This window comes from Hemibagrus wyckioides, linkage group LG27, assembly GCF_019097595.1.
Source record: "Hemibagrus wyckioides isolate EC202008001 linkage group LG27, SWU_Hwy_1.0, whole genome shotgun sequence".
NCBI classification, from domain to species: domain Eukaryota; kingdom Metazoa; phylum Chordata; class Actinopteri; order Siluriformes; family Bagridae; genus Hemibagrus; species Hemibagrus wyckioides.
The window spans coordinates 13,449,450-13,464,238 of record NC_080736.1 but is presented as its reverse complement, the minus strand read 5'-3'; the positions used below and the strand labels follow the sequence as shown (position 1 = coordinate 13,464,238).

Genomic DNA, 14,789 nt, shown 5'->3' with positions numbered 1-14,789 from the left:
CCACATTTTACTGGGGGTGTGTTTGTAGTCTTTGTCTTAGGCTACGTGTGTGTTTAGAGGAGTGTGTGTGCACGTGAGTGTGTGTGTGTGTGTCTGTGGGAGGGTGTTTGTATGTGTGAAGTGTGACTTATTTGACAGAGCCTCATTTCCTACTGTGTTATGGAACCTTTTGAAGTTACTGGTGAGGACATTCTCTCTCTCCCTCTCTCAAACACACACACATTACACACACACACACTCCCGTATGACATGTGTATGGTGTTCTTTCTATGCTACGTTGCTGGTGTACACACAAAGCTGGGTTTGAGTTTGACATGAAAACGTTGTCAAAATAAAAGCTCACTAAACTCGTCAAATGTTTTGTTAAATAATTCCTCAAAATTACTGAAATGATGTTCTTGCATGCAAGGAGCCATGATCCAGTTCTTGGAAATCTGCTTTTTAGTCTTGGACCAGTCCAAGTGTCCAGACTGAAGATCAACCAAATAACCAAGGTGTGTGGACAGCGGCTGTGTTTCTGTCCGTCGGATCACTTTATTTCTGACCGCGATTCCACATGGACTTTTTTTTATGCAACAAAATCTGACCCATAAATACAGGTTTTAGTAACAGTGTTACTGTAAACAAGACACGCAGTCCAGTTTAATCAAGCTGCTCATTTCTGAGTTTCACATATTTCCTGTCTGAGCAGAAGCTAATGTGAAGGTCTTTACTGAAAGGATCTGAAAGAAGTGGAGTTCTCAGTGAAGATATCCGACAACATTCAGGAATCTACTAGCACTGTCTGGCAATAATGCACACGAAATCCAGGTCTGCTCTGTGTTCTGTGAGAGTCTTTTATCTGGCGATTATCACTTTACTGAGCTCAAGTTGCATTCCACATCTGCCTTAAACTATTATTCTGATGCCATTCCACTGTCTATTCATCTCACAAATATCAACATCTGTAACACAAGCAGCATTTTCTAGCACAGTGAATGTAATCAGAGGAACGTAATCATAAAGGTTTACATTCCTCTCACACTTCTATTCAACAGATTATGGACTTGCTTCCATCAGAGAGACACTTCATCATATTGTTTATTTTATATTTAGACTGAAGATCTGTAGCTGTTTATTCAGCCTTCAAAATGGACAAAAACATGCTTAGGTCCTCACCTGTTTTCACCTCCCTCACCTTTATTTTCCCTCACAAACAAAAACTGATGCAAATGAAACAAGACCTCTAGAGTGAATGAAATCCACATACAGTCCTGGATAAAGCTATCGTTCCTTTTGCTATTTATTTCTATAATTCCTGCACAAGATCTTAGCTGCTTCACACACCCTAATTCAACCAATCAGCCCAAGCAAAACACATGAAAGCCCAGAGATCTGTATCTATATCTATCTACACTCACCATGCGCTTGATCACAAGCATCTGATTATTCATCATTATCCTATCAGCCAATCATGTGGTAGCAGCACAATGCAGAAACTCATTCATATCAATCATCAGAATGAGAAAAAAAAAAAAAAACGGGATTTCACTGACTTGAACCGTGGCATGGATGTTGGTGTCAGACAGGCTGCTTTGAGTTTCTCAGAAACTGCTGATCTCCTAGAATTTCATGCACAACAATAGTTTACACAGAACTGTGCAAGAAAAAAGAGAGTTCCTCTTTACTGATAAGAGAGGTGACAGGAGCAAGAAACTCAAACACTCTCTACATCTAGAGTGAGCAGAAACACATCTCAGAAGCCACAGCACGCTGAACCCTGAGGTGGACAGTACAGGATCTGAGGGTAGGAGGCTCAGGATCGCTGGACGTTTCTTTTTCTGTCTGAACTCAAACAGGTCTCTCAGGATGTACTGAGTGGAGGAGTTTCCTGTAGCTACAGTAAAATGTACAGTTCCACCCTGCGTGACATTTACTCAATGTGTTTATTCTGAGCAGTGTGCGTTCAAGTTCAGCTGGATTCACCGATTTGTGAACACAGCATGGTCCTGCTCCAGAGTTTGACCCGAGAGAAAGCGAGGAATGGTGAATGATCTGTTTTTGATCAAAATGCTAGCTCTTTTCAAAGAAGAAGTAGAAGAAAAAGAGCCAGGGGTTCTTCAGTTTGTGCTTAAAGGGGGGGTGGGGCACTGCTTTAGGCATCTGTGTAGAACCCTACAAAAACTGTGTTCCCGATTAAAGAAGGTTTCATTTAGAATTACTTTACAATAGAGATGCTGTGGCTTGCTCTCAGGTAGGAATTAGAGGAAGCTCATAAGCAATATGCATACACCGGAAAATGTAAAAGTAACATTTGCTCTCAGTTTCCTGGGGGTGAGCTTGTAGTCTTTGGCAATGTGCGTACAGTTTGCAGTATATACACACACACACTCACTCAGACACACTTCAGCGGCCCACAAAATATCAGCGGAAAATTAATATCCAATCAGTTGTCAGTTGATGATATGTATGATATGCTTAAATAAGTATATTGTGGTGTAATTTATCAGTCATGTGATCATGTCACCCCTCTACCCTCCATCTATAACTCCACAAGTGGGCAGTTCCACCCTGCCTGTGTTTATTTAAAGCCATGTGTTCAGCTGCTCCTGTTCGGATCAGATCAGAGCAGTGTGCACATGCTGACCTTCAGAAATGGAGAACATTGTTTTGATCGCATGATTCCATGTATGATCATGTATCTATCTCACTATCTATCTATAGTCTTTATGTCAATCTACCAATCCCACCTTCAGTTTCTCACACATCCCACATCACAGAACACACACTCTTCATCTCTCCTCGTAGCTCCAGACTCACCTCCTTCCAAACAGCCTCAAGCCCGTAAAGCTCCTGCTGCTATGGCGACGACCCCCGGCATGCCGCTCGGCCTCGGGTGGTGCAATGCAAGGCAGGTCAGAGGTGGAAGAGGATGCTGAGGTGGAGGCCGGTGAGGTAGTGACCTCGACCCCTTCTTGTGACCCCGCCCCCTCGTCGTCAGCCATCACTCAATCTGCGCTGTCCAATGCGGCGTGTTCATGACTGGAATGATAACAGACACAGCATGCTGCACCATGCCGCGCCACCTTCTGAAAACCGGGCAAAGGAAGGAAGGAAGGAAGCAAGGAACAAACAAAGGAAGGAGTGACGGACGGAGTGAGAGGGAAGACGAGTTCTGTAGCTCTGTGGCTCTTTCACTTTCCCATTCCACCGTCAGCAAAGTTAATCCCACGAGCAGACTCCTGCATTTCTGCTGTCCTCTTCTGTCCCATGCCGTCCCGTCACAGACCCTCTCTCTCTCTCTCTCTCTCTGCTATTCTCTAGCAAGAACTTGTTGCAAGTTGAGCTTTAGCAAGGAGTCATAAACCTTCTGGCAGTAACTCCACTACCGCTGCTCTTTCTGTCTATTTTCCTTCTCTCATCTACAGCATGAGTGTGAGTTTCTGCTGAATTCTGCTGCTCTACACACACAGATACTCACAAACATACACACACACAGACTCACACATGGTTCTTCCTCTCCCCACCTCTCTCTCTCTCTCTCTCTCTCCCTCTCTCTCTCTCTCTCTCTCTCGCTCTCTCTCACTCGCGCTCGCGCTCACGCACGCTCGCTCTCTCTCTCTCTCTCTCTCACTCGTTCTATCCAACAGCCGGCTCTACTCAGAGACACTGCACCAGACCAGGAAGTGTCAAGCTCAGAGTAAAGAAACACACAAAGGACCCCACATGTAGCTGGCCTTCCACATGCCTGACTGATATTCTCCCTCTGTCTCTCTCACTCTACTGACTACTGATTGTTTTACCACCATTATTTTTAATGATTATCTTTAAAGATAAGTTTCTACTAGTGTATAATTATCCCTCAAAACTGCATGGGGCTGAGCAAAAGCTGCGTGTGAGCTTTAATTAGTTCTAATGAAAGGGGAAGTTTGCTGATGACTGGTTTAGTCTAACTTTCTGTAATTTATTTAAAAAAAGTGTACATAAACAATAATAACAATCTGAACTTCATTTAAATAGCGATTTCATTACAAACAGCATGAAGTGAAGTCATTGCAATGTTAAAAGATTACGGATTGATTTTTAATCTTAGATTATTGTTTTACAAATCCTGTTAAAATGCCATTTTTTCTGAAGTAAAAAAATCATATCCAAACTTTTTCCACTCTTACTGTGAAATACATAAAAAAACAAACAAAAACCTATAAACATTATGTGAAAAAGAATCAGCAATTTTGTACAGTAAGACAGTAAAACAAACAAATAAATAGTTTTAAAAAATGAAAAAACCTGGTTGTGTACATGTGTACAAAATCAATCACATGTCACAGAAACTGGCCTGTTTGAACAGGGGTGTGTAGACTTTTTAATATCCGTTGTGGCTTAATAATATTGTTTAAAGCAAGCGTGTATGGTTTGGTGTTGTGTTTCTGCAAGTTATTTGGGTGAGAAAGACTTCTTCTGATGTATTACAATCAAACAAAACACACACACACACAGTTGTCTTAGATGACTGCTTGCATTTGAAGTGAACAGAAAAAACTGTGAAACAATTGCATTTTAGCAAGGGGAAATATCTTGAATATAATTAGAACTGAGAGCAAGATGCCTTTATTATCACCGTTCATACATTACAGCACAGTAGAATTCTTTTCTTCATATATCCCAGCTAAGGAAGTTGGGGTCAGAGTGCAGGGGCAGCTATGATACAGCACCCCTGGAGCAGGGAGGGTTAAGAGCCCTGCTTAGTTGCCCAACAGTGGAGCTTGGTGGTGCTGGGGCTTGAATTCTGATCTGCCAATCAACAACCCAGAGCCTTAACCACTTGAGCCACCACTGCCCCAGCAATGTATCTGGTATATTATATTACACAACTGTTTTTTTAAAACACATTTTAAGAATTTTGCTCCTTTATAGAAGCTTACAATTAAGAAGATTAACTGCTAATAATTACTTTAGTAAAATTAGAAAAAAATCAATAGTCACAAATTTACTTTACTTATTCACATAAATTCACATTACTTATCTTGTTTTTCATCTCATTCTCCACATTTATTCATAAATCTCTGTATTTAGTATTTTCTGCTATATTTTGTTATATTGTTATATTCTGATTCATTTTGTAATATTTTATATTTTGTTATTTGATATATTTTTTGTTATATTTTTGTACCCTAATTTGGGTTTTTTAGTATTTTTGTTATATTCCTTCCTATTTTATCTATTACCTGTGTTTGTGGATTTCCTTTTGTGATGAATAAAGTATCTATCTATCTATCTATCTATCTATCTATCTATCTATCTATCTATCTATCTATCTATCTAATTTAATCATCTATAATACAAAATGCCTAATAAATTGAAGAAATTGAATGAAGTAAAATGATTATGTTTTGCTTATGAAATCCATCAGTAATCTGACTCACGTAGAAAAAAAAAAGAAAAAGGCCAAGGTCTGTCTGTTTAAAAAAAAAAAAAAAAAAAGCTTGAGGTAAAGAGAATAAACTTTCAACATTCACTACTTGCTGTATGAAGCGCCGGGCATGTAAGCTGATAACATAACATAATATAATATTAATTAACGTGAGCCAGTCGGCAGACCTGATCCCTTCATCACACAAACACTGTGTCATCATCTGGCACTTCCTCTGGCGTTTAAGCCTCTTACTGCTGGCGTTTAAGCGTGGGTCACGTGTGCAGTGTAAACTTGTGTCGTAGCAGCTGTATTTGGCTGCTGTGGCACTGAACTGGTTGACAGATGTTTTGATTTAAACCTGCAAACAGCAGCATCATGCCAAAAAATGGCACAGCAGGCTTAAGCTGTCTGTGTTCAGGGAGGCGAAGACCACCAGTCACCAGTCACCACCGAGGGGAGCTCTTGACCAGTCGGTCCGAGACGTGACTCAGACACTGCAGAAAACTCTCTGAGGAAAAGTTCAGAGATATTCACCGTTTTAAGCCGAGCTACACTTTCCTGTCCAGTGTTAGTACGTGGAATATGATTAAACACAGCAAATACACAGCCTCCAGAAACCAGCACCTAGCAAATAATGAGCAATGATTCTTACAAATAAATAAATAAATGCACATTACAAACAATAATTCAAAATACACTATATTGCCAAAAGTATTCACTCACCTGCCTTGACTCGCATTTGAACTTAAGTGACATCCCATTCCTAATCCATAGGGTTCAATATGATGTCGGTCCACCCTTTGCAGCTATAACAGCTTCAGCTCTTCTGGGAAGGCTGTCCACAAGGTTTAGGAGTGTGTTTATGGGAATTTTTGACCATTCTTCCAGAAGCGCATTTGTGAGGTCACACACTGATGTTGGACGAGAAGGTCTAGCTCTCAGTCTCCGCTCTAATTCATCCCAAAGGTGTTCTATCGGGTTGAGGTCAGGACTCTGTGCAGGCCAGTCAAGTTCATCCACACCAGACTCCGTCATCCATGTCTTTATGGACCTTGCTTTGTGCACTGGTGCACAGTCATGTTGGAAGAGGAAGGGGCCAGCTCCAAACTGTTCCCACAAAGTTGGGAGCATGGAATTGTCCAAAATGTCTTGGTATGCTGAAGCATTCAGAGTTCCTTTCACTGGAACTAAGGGGCCAAGCCCAGCTCCTGAAAAACAACCCCACACCATAATCCCCCCTCCACCAAACTTTACACTTGGCACAATGCAGTCAGACAAGTACCGTTCTCCTGGCAACCGCCAAACCCAGACTCGTCCATCAGATTGCCAGATGGAGAAGCGCGATTCGTCACTCCAGAGAACGCGTCTCCACTGCTCTAGAGTCCAGTGGCGGCGTGCTTTACACCACTGCATCCGACGCTTTGCATTGCACTTGGTGATGTGTGGCTTGGATGCAGCTGCTCGGCCATGGAAACCCATTCCATGAAGCTCTCTGCGCACTGTTCTTGAGCTAATCTGAAGGCCACATGAAGTTTGGAGGTCTGTAGCGATTGACTCTGCAGAAAGTTGGAGACCTCTTCGCACTATGCGCCTCAGCATCCGCTGACCCCGCACCGTCAGTTTACGTGGCCTACCACTTCGTGGCTGAGTTGCTGTCGTTCCCAAACACTTCCACGTTCTTATAATACAGCTGACAGTTGACTGTGGAATATTTAGGAGCGAGGAAATTTCACGACTGGATTTGTTGCACAGGTGGCATCCTATCACAGTTCCACGCTGGAATTCACTGAGCTCCTGAGAGCGACCCATTCTTTCACAAATGTTTGTAAAAACAGTCTGCATGCCTAGGTGCTTGATTTTATACACCTGTGGCCATGGAAGTGATTGGAACACCTGATTCTGATTATTTGGATGGGTGAGCGAATACTTTTGGCAATATAGTGTATACTAATAAAATTTGTCAGGATTGGCAGAATTTGGATGCATGAACACAGTGAGCACACATTAAAGCAGAGGATAAAAGAGGGCAAAAGATCACAGTTAATCTTCATTACAATTAGTCAGCATGTGGTCATATCAAAACAAAACTTTCTGATCATTCACACCATCTGCATGTTTGGTGATAGAAGGAAAAGCAGCTAAACAGATTGGAATTTTGGGGCTGGTGGTCTAGAAGATCTTGTGATGGAATCATTAAATGTCATCATTAAATGTGTCACTTCCTGCTTCTGCCATACTGTAGCTTGAACTTAATGCAGGATAATGAGCAAAAGATACTTCGAACAAATACAGAAATGATTAGAGCTCCATCACTCAGCAGCAGCAAACAGGGTTTAGAAGAACTTGTCAGAACAACGTCAATTCAATTCAACTCAAATTTATTTGTTTATCACTTTTGGACAATGTCACAAAGCAGCTTTACAGAAATATTATATATATATATATATATATATATATATATATATATATATATATATATATATATATATATGGTTTAATTTATTATTCAGGATATAAATTAACATTCTTAAATTTAAACATATCCCTAATGAGCAAGTCTAATGAGGCAATGAGGCACCGGTGGTGAGGAAAACTCAATATGAGGAAGATATGAGGAAGAAACCCTGGGAAGACGTTATGAGGAAGAAACCTTGACTGACTCAAAAGGGAAGCTCTCTTCACCTGAGTGATACCGGAGATTGTGATTATAAATCATTTCCCGGATAAAACTGTGTACTATATGATCAAATAGTGCAATTGTGTAACCATAAAATTCTAGTTAGAATGTCACGTCTGTCTAAAGCATCGTGTTGACGGATGGAGACTCTGCAGTCCAACACCAGCAGTGCTACTATCCACCATCTGGTAAAAAGAGAACCTCCAAAACAGCTGCATGTCCACTCTCCTCAAAAGACGGGCAGTGAACAGCTGATAATGAGGGCGGAGTTCAGAGTCTCCCTGTCCTACAGTGCTTTCCGGTGGAATCTGAGGCAAGTTCAGATGAATATGAAAACCTTGATTCCATTTGTATGGCTTTAAATGTGGTTGTGTATTTTAAAGTAGTTTAATATCACACAGAGATGTATTATTTTGCGCTATGATTGCACTGTTTTCCAGCTTTAACAGTGCAGCCTCAAAGCAGAGAAGCTGGAAATGTAGTGTGTATCCTGAGCGTAACGTGCGTGAAGCGTGATTAGCCATGGCCTGAATCAGGCTTCGCTTTTAACTATGAAAGAGACTAGTTGAGTTGGTTTTTAATTACTGCTCAACTACTAAAATTTAACAGACCTGTAAGCCCTAGTGCATTTGCGTGCATGTGTGCGTGTGTGCGCGCGTTTGTGTGTATGATTTGCTGCATCTATATATAACTGGTTTTAGATTTTCCTCCTACTCAAGCTACATAAATATTTCAGAGTAACCCCCCCACACACACACAGTAACAGAGGTAACATGTCCTACATTTATTGCCTTGCATGTTAGAACAGACAATGCAATTTAAGTGAACCCAGGTTTCCATGTTTCACTGTCTTGTTTGTTCATGAAGTGTGACTGAATGATCTGAGCAGCGCTGCATATGCATATCAACACATTCTCTCCACACTGCAGTGGAGCATTTTTCTTCACTCCTGTACATGCTCACTACTCACTTCCTGTACAGGAAGGAAGTGATGTCTGCAGCACAATTACGGTTTAACCGCAGACCACACATTGTTTCCAGCTATTCTTTTTGCCAGATCTCACCTCAGGGTGAAGATGGGCTAATGCTGACCTGCTGCTGACCCGCCAGGCTTGCTTTCATCCTCAACTGAAATCACAGGTAGTTTAGAGTTCTTACGAGAATGTCGGCCATTTAAGAGTTCACGTGCGATTCCCTAATTTGCCAAGAGAGTGTATACATGACGAATAATGCGCTGCAAGCAGGTCATTTGTTATTTCTTACATCTGGTGACTCAGACACAATATATTTGTATATTGTATTTATATATACTGGTCAGTATCTGTACTGTAAAGAGAGCAACAAGCACAATGCAGCTGTACAGAGAACCGAGGAAGTCGAACATTATGTAGGAGTCACAAGCATGTTGTGTCTGAAGATTCGGAGCCTTCCTGAAGTACAGTAACAGAAAACAAACACACACAGGCAGGAAATTTTGATTTCCTGCTCCCCCATGTGTGTATATGTGTAATTGCACCTAACAATTCTGATATTTGGAATATGATAAATAAATAAATAAATAAATAGTCACTACTTTTTCCAAATGATATAAAGCCAAACATTTTTTTTTTTACTTCTCTTCTAACAAGGTTTTCATAGCAGTGGCCATTTTGTTATTAAGGATTTTCACTTGGTTGACAGAAAAAATCGAACCTTAAATTACAAAACAAAATGCTACAACAGTTGCAAAGAATATAAATGAATGCACATACGCATAAACTGGCGACTTTATTAGGACAGCATGTAGACCTGCTCATGAATGGCATTTCTGCATGCAGCCAAGCATGAAGCAGCAGCATGATGCATAAAATCATACAGATACGGGACACTGACTTCAGTTACAGGCTGGTTTCAGTATTTCACATACTGCTGATTTTATTCTGGGATTTTCCTGCACCGGGGTCTCTAGAGTTTACACTAAACTGTGTGCTACACAAAAAAAAGTGAGTAGTGAACAGAATCTCTGGAAACTCCTTTCTGATGAGAAAGGTCGTTAGATAATGACCGGACTGGTTTGAGCTGACTGGAAGACTGCAGTAACTCAAATAATCACTCTTTACATCAGTGGTGTGCAACAACTACAAAAAAAAAGCATCTCAGAAAAGAAACCATGCTGAACCTTGAGGCAGATGGGCTACACGAGCAAAAGAGCACATGAGGCTCCATGCTTGTCTTCCCAGAACAGGAATCTCAGGCTACAGCAGGCACAGACTCACCCAAACTGGCCAGACTGGAAAATTGTCACCTGGTCTGATGAAACATGATTTTGTGCAGAAGGCAGGGTAAGACAGTGATGTCACCAGCATGAATTCCTGCCTCTGGCTTATATTGTGTCATCGATTTAGGTGGGTGTTGGTGGAATGGTGTGGTTTTCTCGACACACCTTGTGTCTTTTAATGAACTGAACATTGCTTACATGCCTCAGCCTGTGTGGATATTGCTGGTGATAACATGCATCCTTTCATGGATACAATTTATCTCATAATGGTTACTTCCACCAAAATTATCCACCATGTCACAAAGCAGAAGCAAACAGGAAAATGGGTTCAGTGAACTTAAGTGGCTTCTCCGGTTGCCAGATCTGTACACTCTGTACTGTATGAGCTGATTCAGGATCTGTGCTATGATATTCCAGCACACACATCCCTGACTAAAAGCAGTAAATGTAACTCTACTTAATAAGGGGTGAGACACATGCTGGAGAAATGTACACATGAACAGATCTGATGGTGTTACTGACAACCATGCAGCCGGTGACAGAGGGCGTGTCAGCAGCTTGCTACAGCCTTAATAACTAGACAGATTGTACTGTATAATTTATTGGTTGTGTTAGATATGCTAAAGCACAAGTAGAGTCATCTGTGGGACATAAGCAACTTGGACACAAGCCAGGTTGAGGGCGTCTGATGTGCATAAGACCTGAAACCCCCTGATGTCCCTGGGTATCGTCACCGTGTCCATGTGCACAAGAACATCATTACCGGTTCAGTATTTTCCCTCAGTCACCTGATAGCAATGTGACCTCCAAAAGCGTCTTTACAGTTTAGTCCTTATAGAGCTAATAGAGCTTAGAGCTTCTGCTAACTGTGGAAAGAGACTTAGAAAAAAAAGAAAAAGAAAAGCTGTAAAGCTGTAAATATATCTACATACACATGCTGTCTATACAAGTAAAATGGCAACAAAAAAGGGAGCAACCCCTCTTGGGGTGTGATGCAAATGTGTGAAATTGAATGCAGAAGTTGCAGCTTCTCAGAAGTTCAAAATAACACGCACAGCATTGGCTACCAAACTTCACAAAATTTCACATATGCATGACTTACAACATTAAGTTCTTTCTGTCATTGACTAATGCTATGTGAAGACCATGTGAGGATGAAGTAAAATCATTTACACACACACACACACACACACACGCACACACACACTGTATAATCAAAGAGAAGCCTGCTGGTCACTTCTAGTTGTGGTGTGGGAGGTTCAGTGTGTTAACTGTAATCAGTCTGTGCATTTTAGAGTGCCTACTTACTGAAATTCAAGCCAGAAAACAGCTCAGAGACTGAGCTCCTCTTACAGAAAACTTACCAAATTGACACATTGAGAACCCAAACTGACCCCTCAGAACCCAAACCAACACACTCAGAACCCAAACCAGCAAACTCAGAACCCAAGCCAACACACTGAATACAGTCACGCTCAACCTGAACCACTCACATTCATTCAGTTACGCTCAGAATCTTACACAGACTCCAAACCGTCTCAGTCACAGAACTAAACTCAGCAACGCATGAAACATAGGTGTGAACTGCAAGCAACACCACAGCAGTGCTGAAGCAGCATGTGGCACAAATCTGCTCACACACAACACACGCTGCCTCAGATAGAACACAATTGTCTTGCACATCACCCAAAATGTCTCAAACAAAGACATGTCTAATAAACTTTCCAAACAGTCTGACAGAACCCAAACTCACAGCTTCACAATCCCAGACAGAACCCAAACAATCTCACACAGAACACAATCCCAGACAGAACCAAATCTCACACAGAACCCAATCCCAGACATAACCCAAATAATCCCAGACAGAACCCGACCAGTCTCACACAGAACCCAAGCACTCAAACTGTCTTATACAGAACCCTAACACTCTCAAACATAACACAGCTGTTTCACCCAAATTGCCTCCCAAACACTCATGTACACAAAGCGTCTCTAGCAGAACCCAAACACGAACTGGATCACACAGATCCCCAACAATCCCAGACACAGAACCCAAACAATTTAAGTTCAGATCCCAAACCACCTTACAATTCAAACAATACACAAATCACACACGTGCACACACAAACCCACACCATCTCCTCCAGAGCCCTTTCTCAGTCAGGACCTAAATGAATGAAGCTCATACAGATCCAAACTGGTGTACAAATAAACCCAGTAAGACAGAATGCGTCTCACACAGAACCCCAATCTCTTTATACAGTGCTCCACCGCCATTCAGAGCAACAGCTCGTGTTAATCTCTTCCCTCACAGCTAGAACAGACACACAGACACAGAAAAAGAAAGAAGGAAGTTTCTCCTACCCGGGACTGGCCTGGACAGGAGGGGTGGGGGGCACAACCCATTTACCCCTGGAGCCTGGCATTATACACCAGACGGACATGTACACCACTGCACCATCTCTACACACAGCCAAGCTCCTGCACCCTGACCGACAAGCACACACACACAATCGCTCAACATCATATTATTACTTAAACCACCCCCACCACCCCAATTTCCTGTTTCAAAACTTCTAAGAGCATGCGTGACTGAAAGAGAGAGAGAGGAGGGGGTTTGGGGGGGACTGAGAATACATTTCTCTTCTTGCCAAAACATGGAGTCTCAGGTACAAAAATACATGCTGGCCTGAGGCCCTACAAAGATTATATTTTTAGATGGCATAAAAGAGAACCTCCAATACACACACACACACACACAAACACACACACCTAAAAGTCTCAAACACACATTTGCACACACATTTCTGTCAGTAATACACACCTGAGCCACATTCTAGATTTCCTTTAGAGCCTCTCTAGCTTGGAAAGTCCTCTTCTTTTTTTTCCCTAAGCAATAATGAATGTGAAAAATGACCCAAGATTAAATATTAAGGAACAAGATACACAAAAAGAATGGTTTACCCAAAAGATTTTAATGCACAGATGAAACCTTACAGTGTATTTCCTTTTCATTAAATATGATGTGGAGACCCAGCTGCTTCTTCTGACTTCTGCACATCTCCACTAGAGGGAGCTGAAACTCCTCTCTCTCCTGCTCCTGTCAATACTCCGATGTTTCTGAGTCAAGTTTAATGTCTACATACAAATAAACATCTGGATATAAATCTAAACACAGACTAGGAATTAGATCCACTGTCAAACACATTCCTAGGATAAAAATAATCAATAATCTGAGTAAATATATATATCAGTAAATAACGGTATGAGTGTAATACCATCAGAAATGCGTCAAGAACAGAGAAACCACTGAAAACGTCCTACAATCACAATAATCACTATAAGGACAAATAAATGAAAGGAACCAAAACCGTGATGAGGATCTAACTTCTTGAAGACTTTGTGGATGTCTTAATAAAACAGATTTAGAAAAAAACTAGAGAACAGATTTAGAAAAAGAACTAGATTTGAGTGCTCCTGATTTCTAGTGGGCTTCATGATGTTGGTGTTTCTAATAAGCAAAGGCAATAAAAAAAAAGGATTCGACTCCGTACCCTGAAAGTGTTCAATACAAAACTACCTGCAGTACCGAGGTGTGGTTCAGGGAGGATTTCCTAACATGGTGTGGTGTTATAGGAAAGATAATCAGCGCTGGGAGGCTGGTAAAACACAACAAACTTCACTTTCAAGAAGCTTAAAGAGACATCTTTACCTCTGACTGGTACAAAGCATTGACACTGGAGGCTCCTTTAAGGAATGTTAAACAAACAGCTTACAGGAAAGCACACCAACAATTACACACACGTACCTGGAGTGTCTGCCCTACGAGATCCTGTGAATTAACTGTCAGAGAAACAGATGAAAGACACAAAAGATAAACAGCTATAGAAACTTTAACCAATTAAAATGAGCACATTACGATAAACCAGTGATTTGCCTTGCAGGCTAGAAATACTGACAGAGTTGCTGATGTAGAACGTGTGTGTGTGTGTGTGTGTGTGACAGAGAGAGAGAGAGAGAGAGAGTAGATGAGTGAAGGAGATGGAGATATCCTTGCCATAATTAAGGTGAACATTAAGCATGTGGTAGATTAATGAAACATTATCAGCAGAATAATCAGTATTTGGAAGAAAATAATCCACTATCTATGGATCCAAATAATCCACTATCCCTGGATCCAAATAATCCACTATCTATAGATCCATATAATCCATTATCTATAGATCCAAATAATCCACTATCTATAGATCCATATAATCCATTATCTATAGATCCAAATAATCCACTATCTATAGATCCAAATAATCCACTATCTATGGATCCAAATAATCGAAATAAATGACTCTACATGTTTATCATGTTAGCTACATGTTATTTTTTAAAATAATGACTCATTTTAGTATGAAACATTAATGAAACCTTCCCACGTGCTGTGTGTGTGTGTGTGTGCGCATGTATGA

General features: G+C 41.1%; 1 protein-coding gene across 9 annotated transcripts in view; it reads right to left on the bottom strand.

The window, feature by feature from the left end:
• The window catches only part of dgkza (diacylglycerol kinase, zeta a), a 119,032-nt gene extending 106,182 nt beyond the window's left edge, over positions 1-12,850 (bottom strand). For 2 of the 9 annotated variants that reach the window (XM_058382026.1, XM_058382030.1), the window contains exon 1: positions 12,694-12,833. Coding sequence is in view for 4 of the 9 variants with exons in the window: in XM_058382032.1 (XP_058238015.1) it covers positions 2,800-2,984 (185 nt within the window). In the remaining 5 variants the exon portion in view is untranslated. Of the gene's footprint in view, positions 1-2,799; positions 3,603-12,693 lie in introns of those variants that run through there. The other 7 variants (XM_058382028.1, XM_058382031.1, XM_058382034.1 and 4 more) reach the window with 6 other exon arrangements.
• Between the last annotated feature and the right edge of the window lie 1,939 nt (positions 12,851-14,789).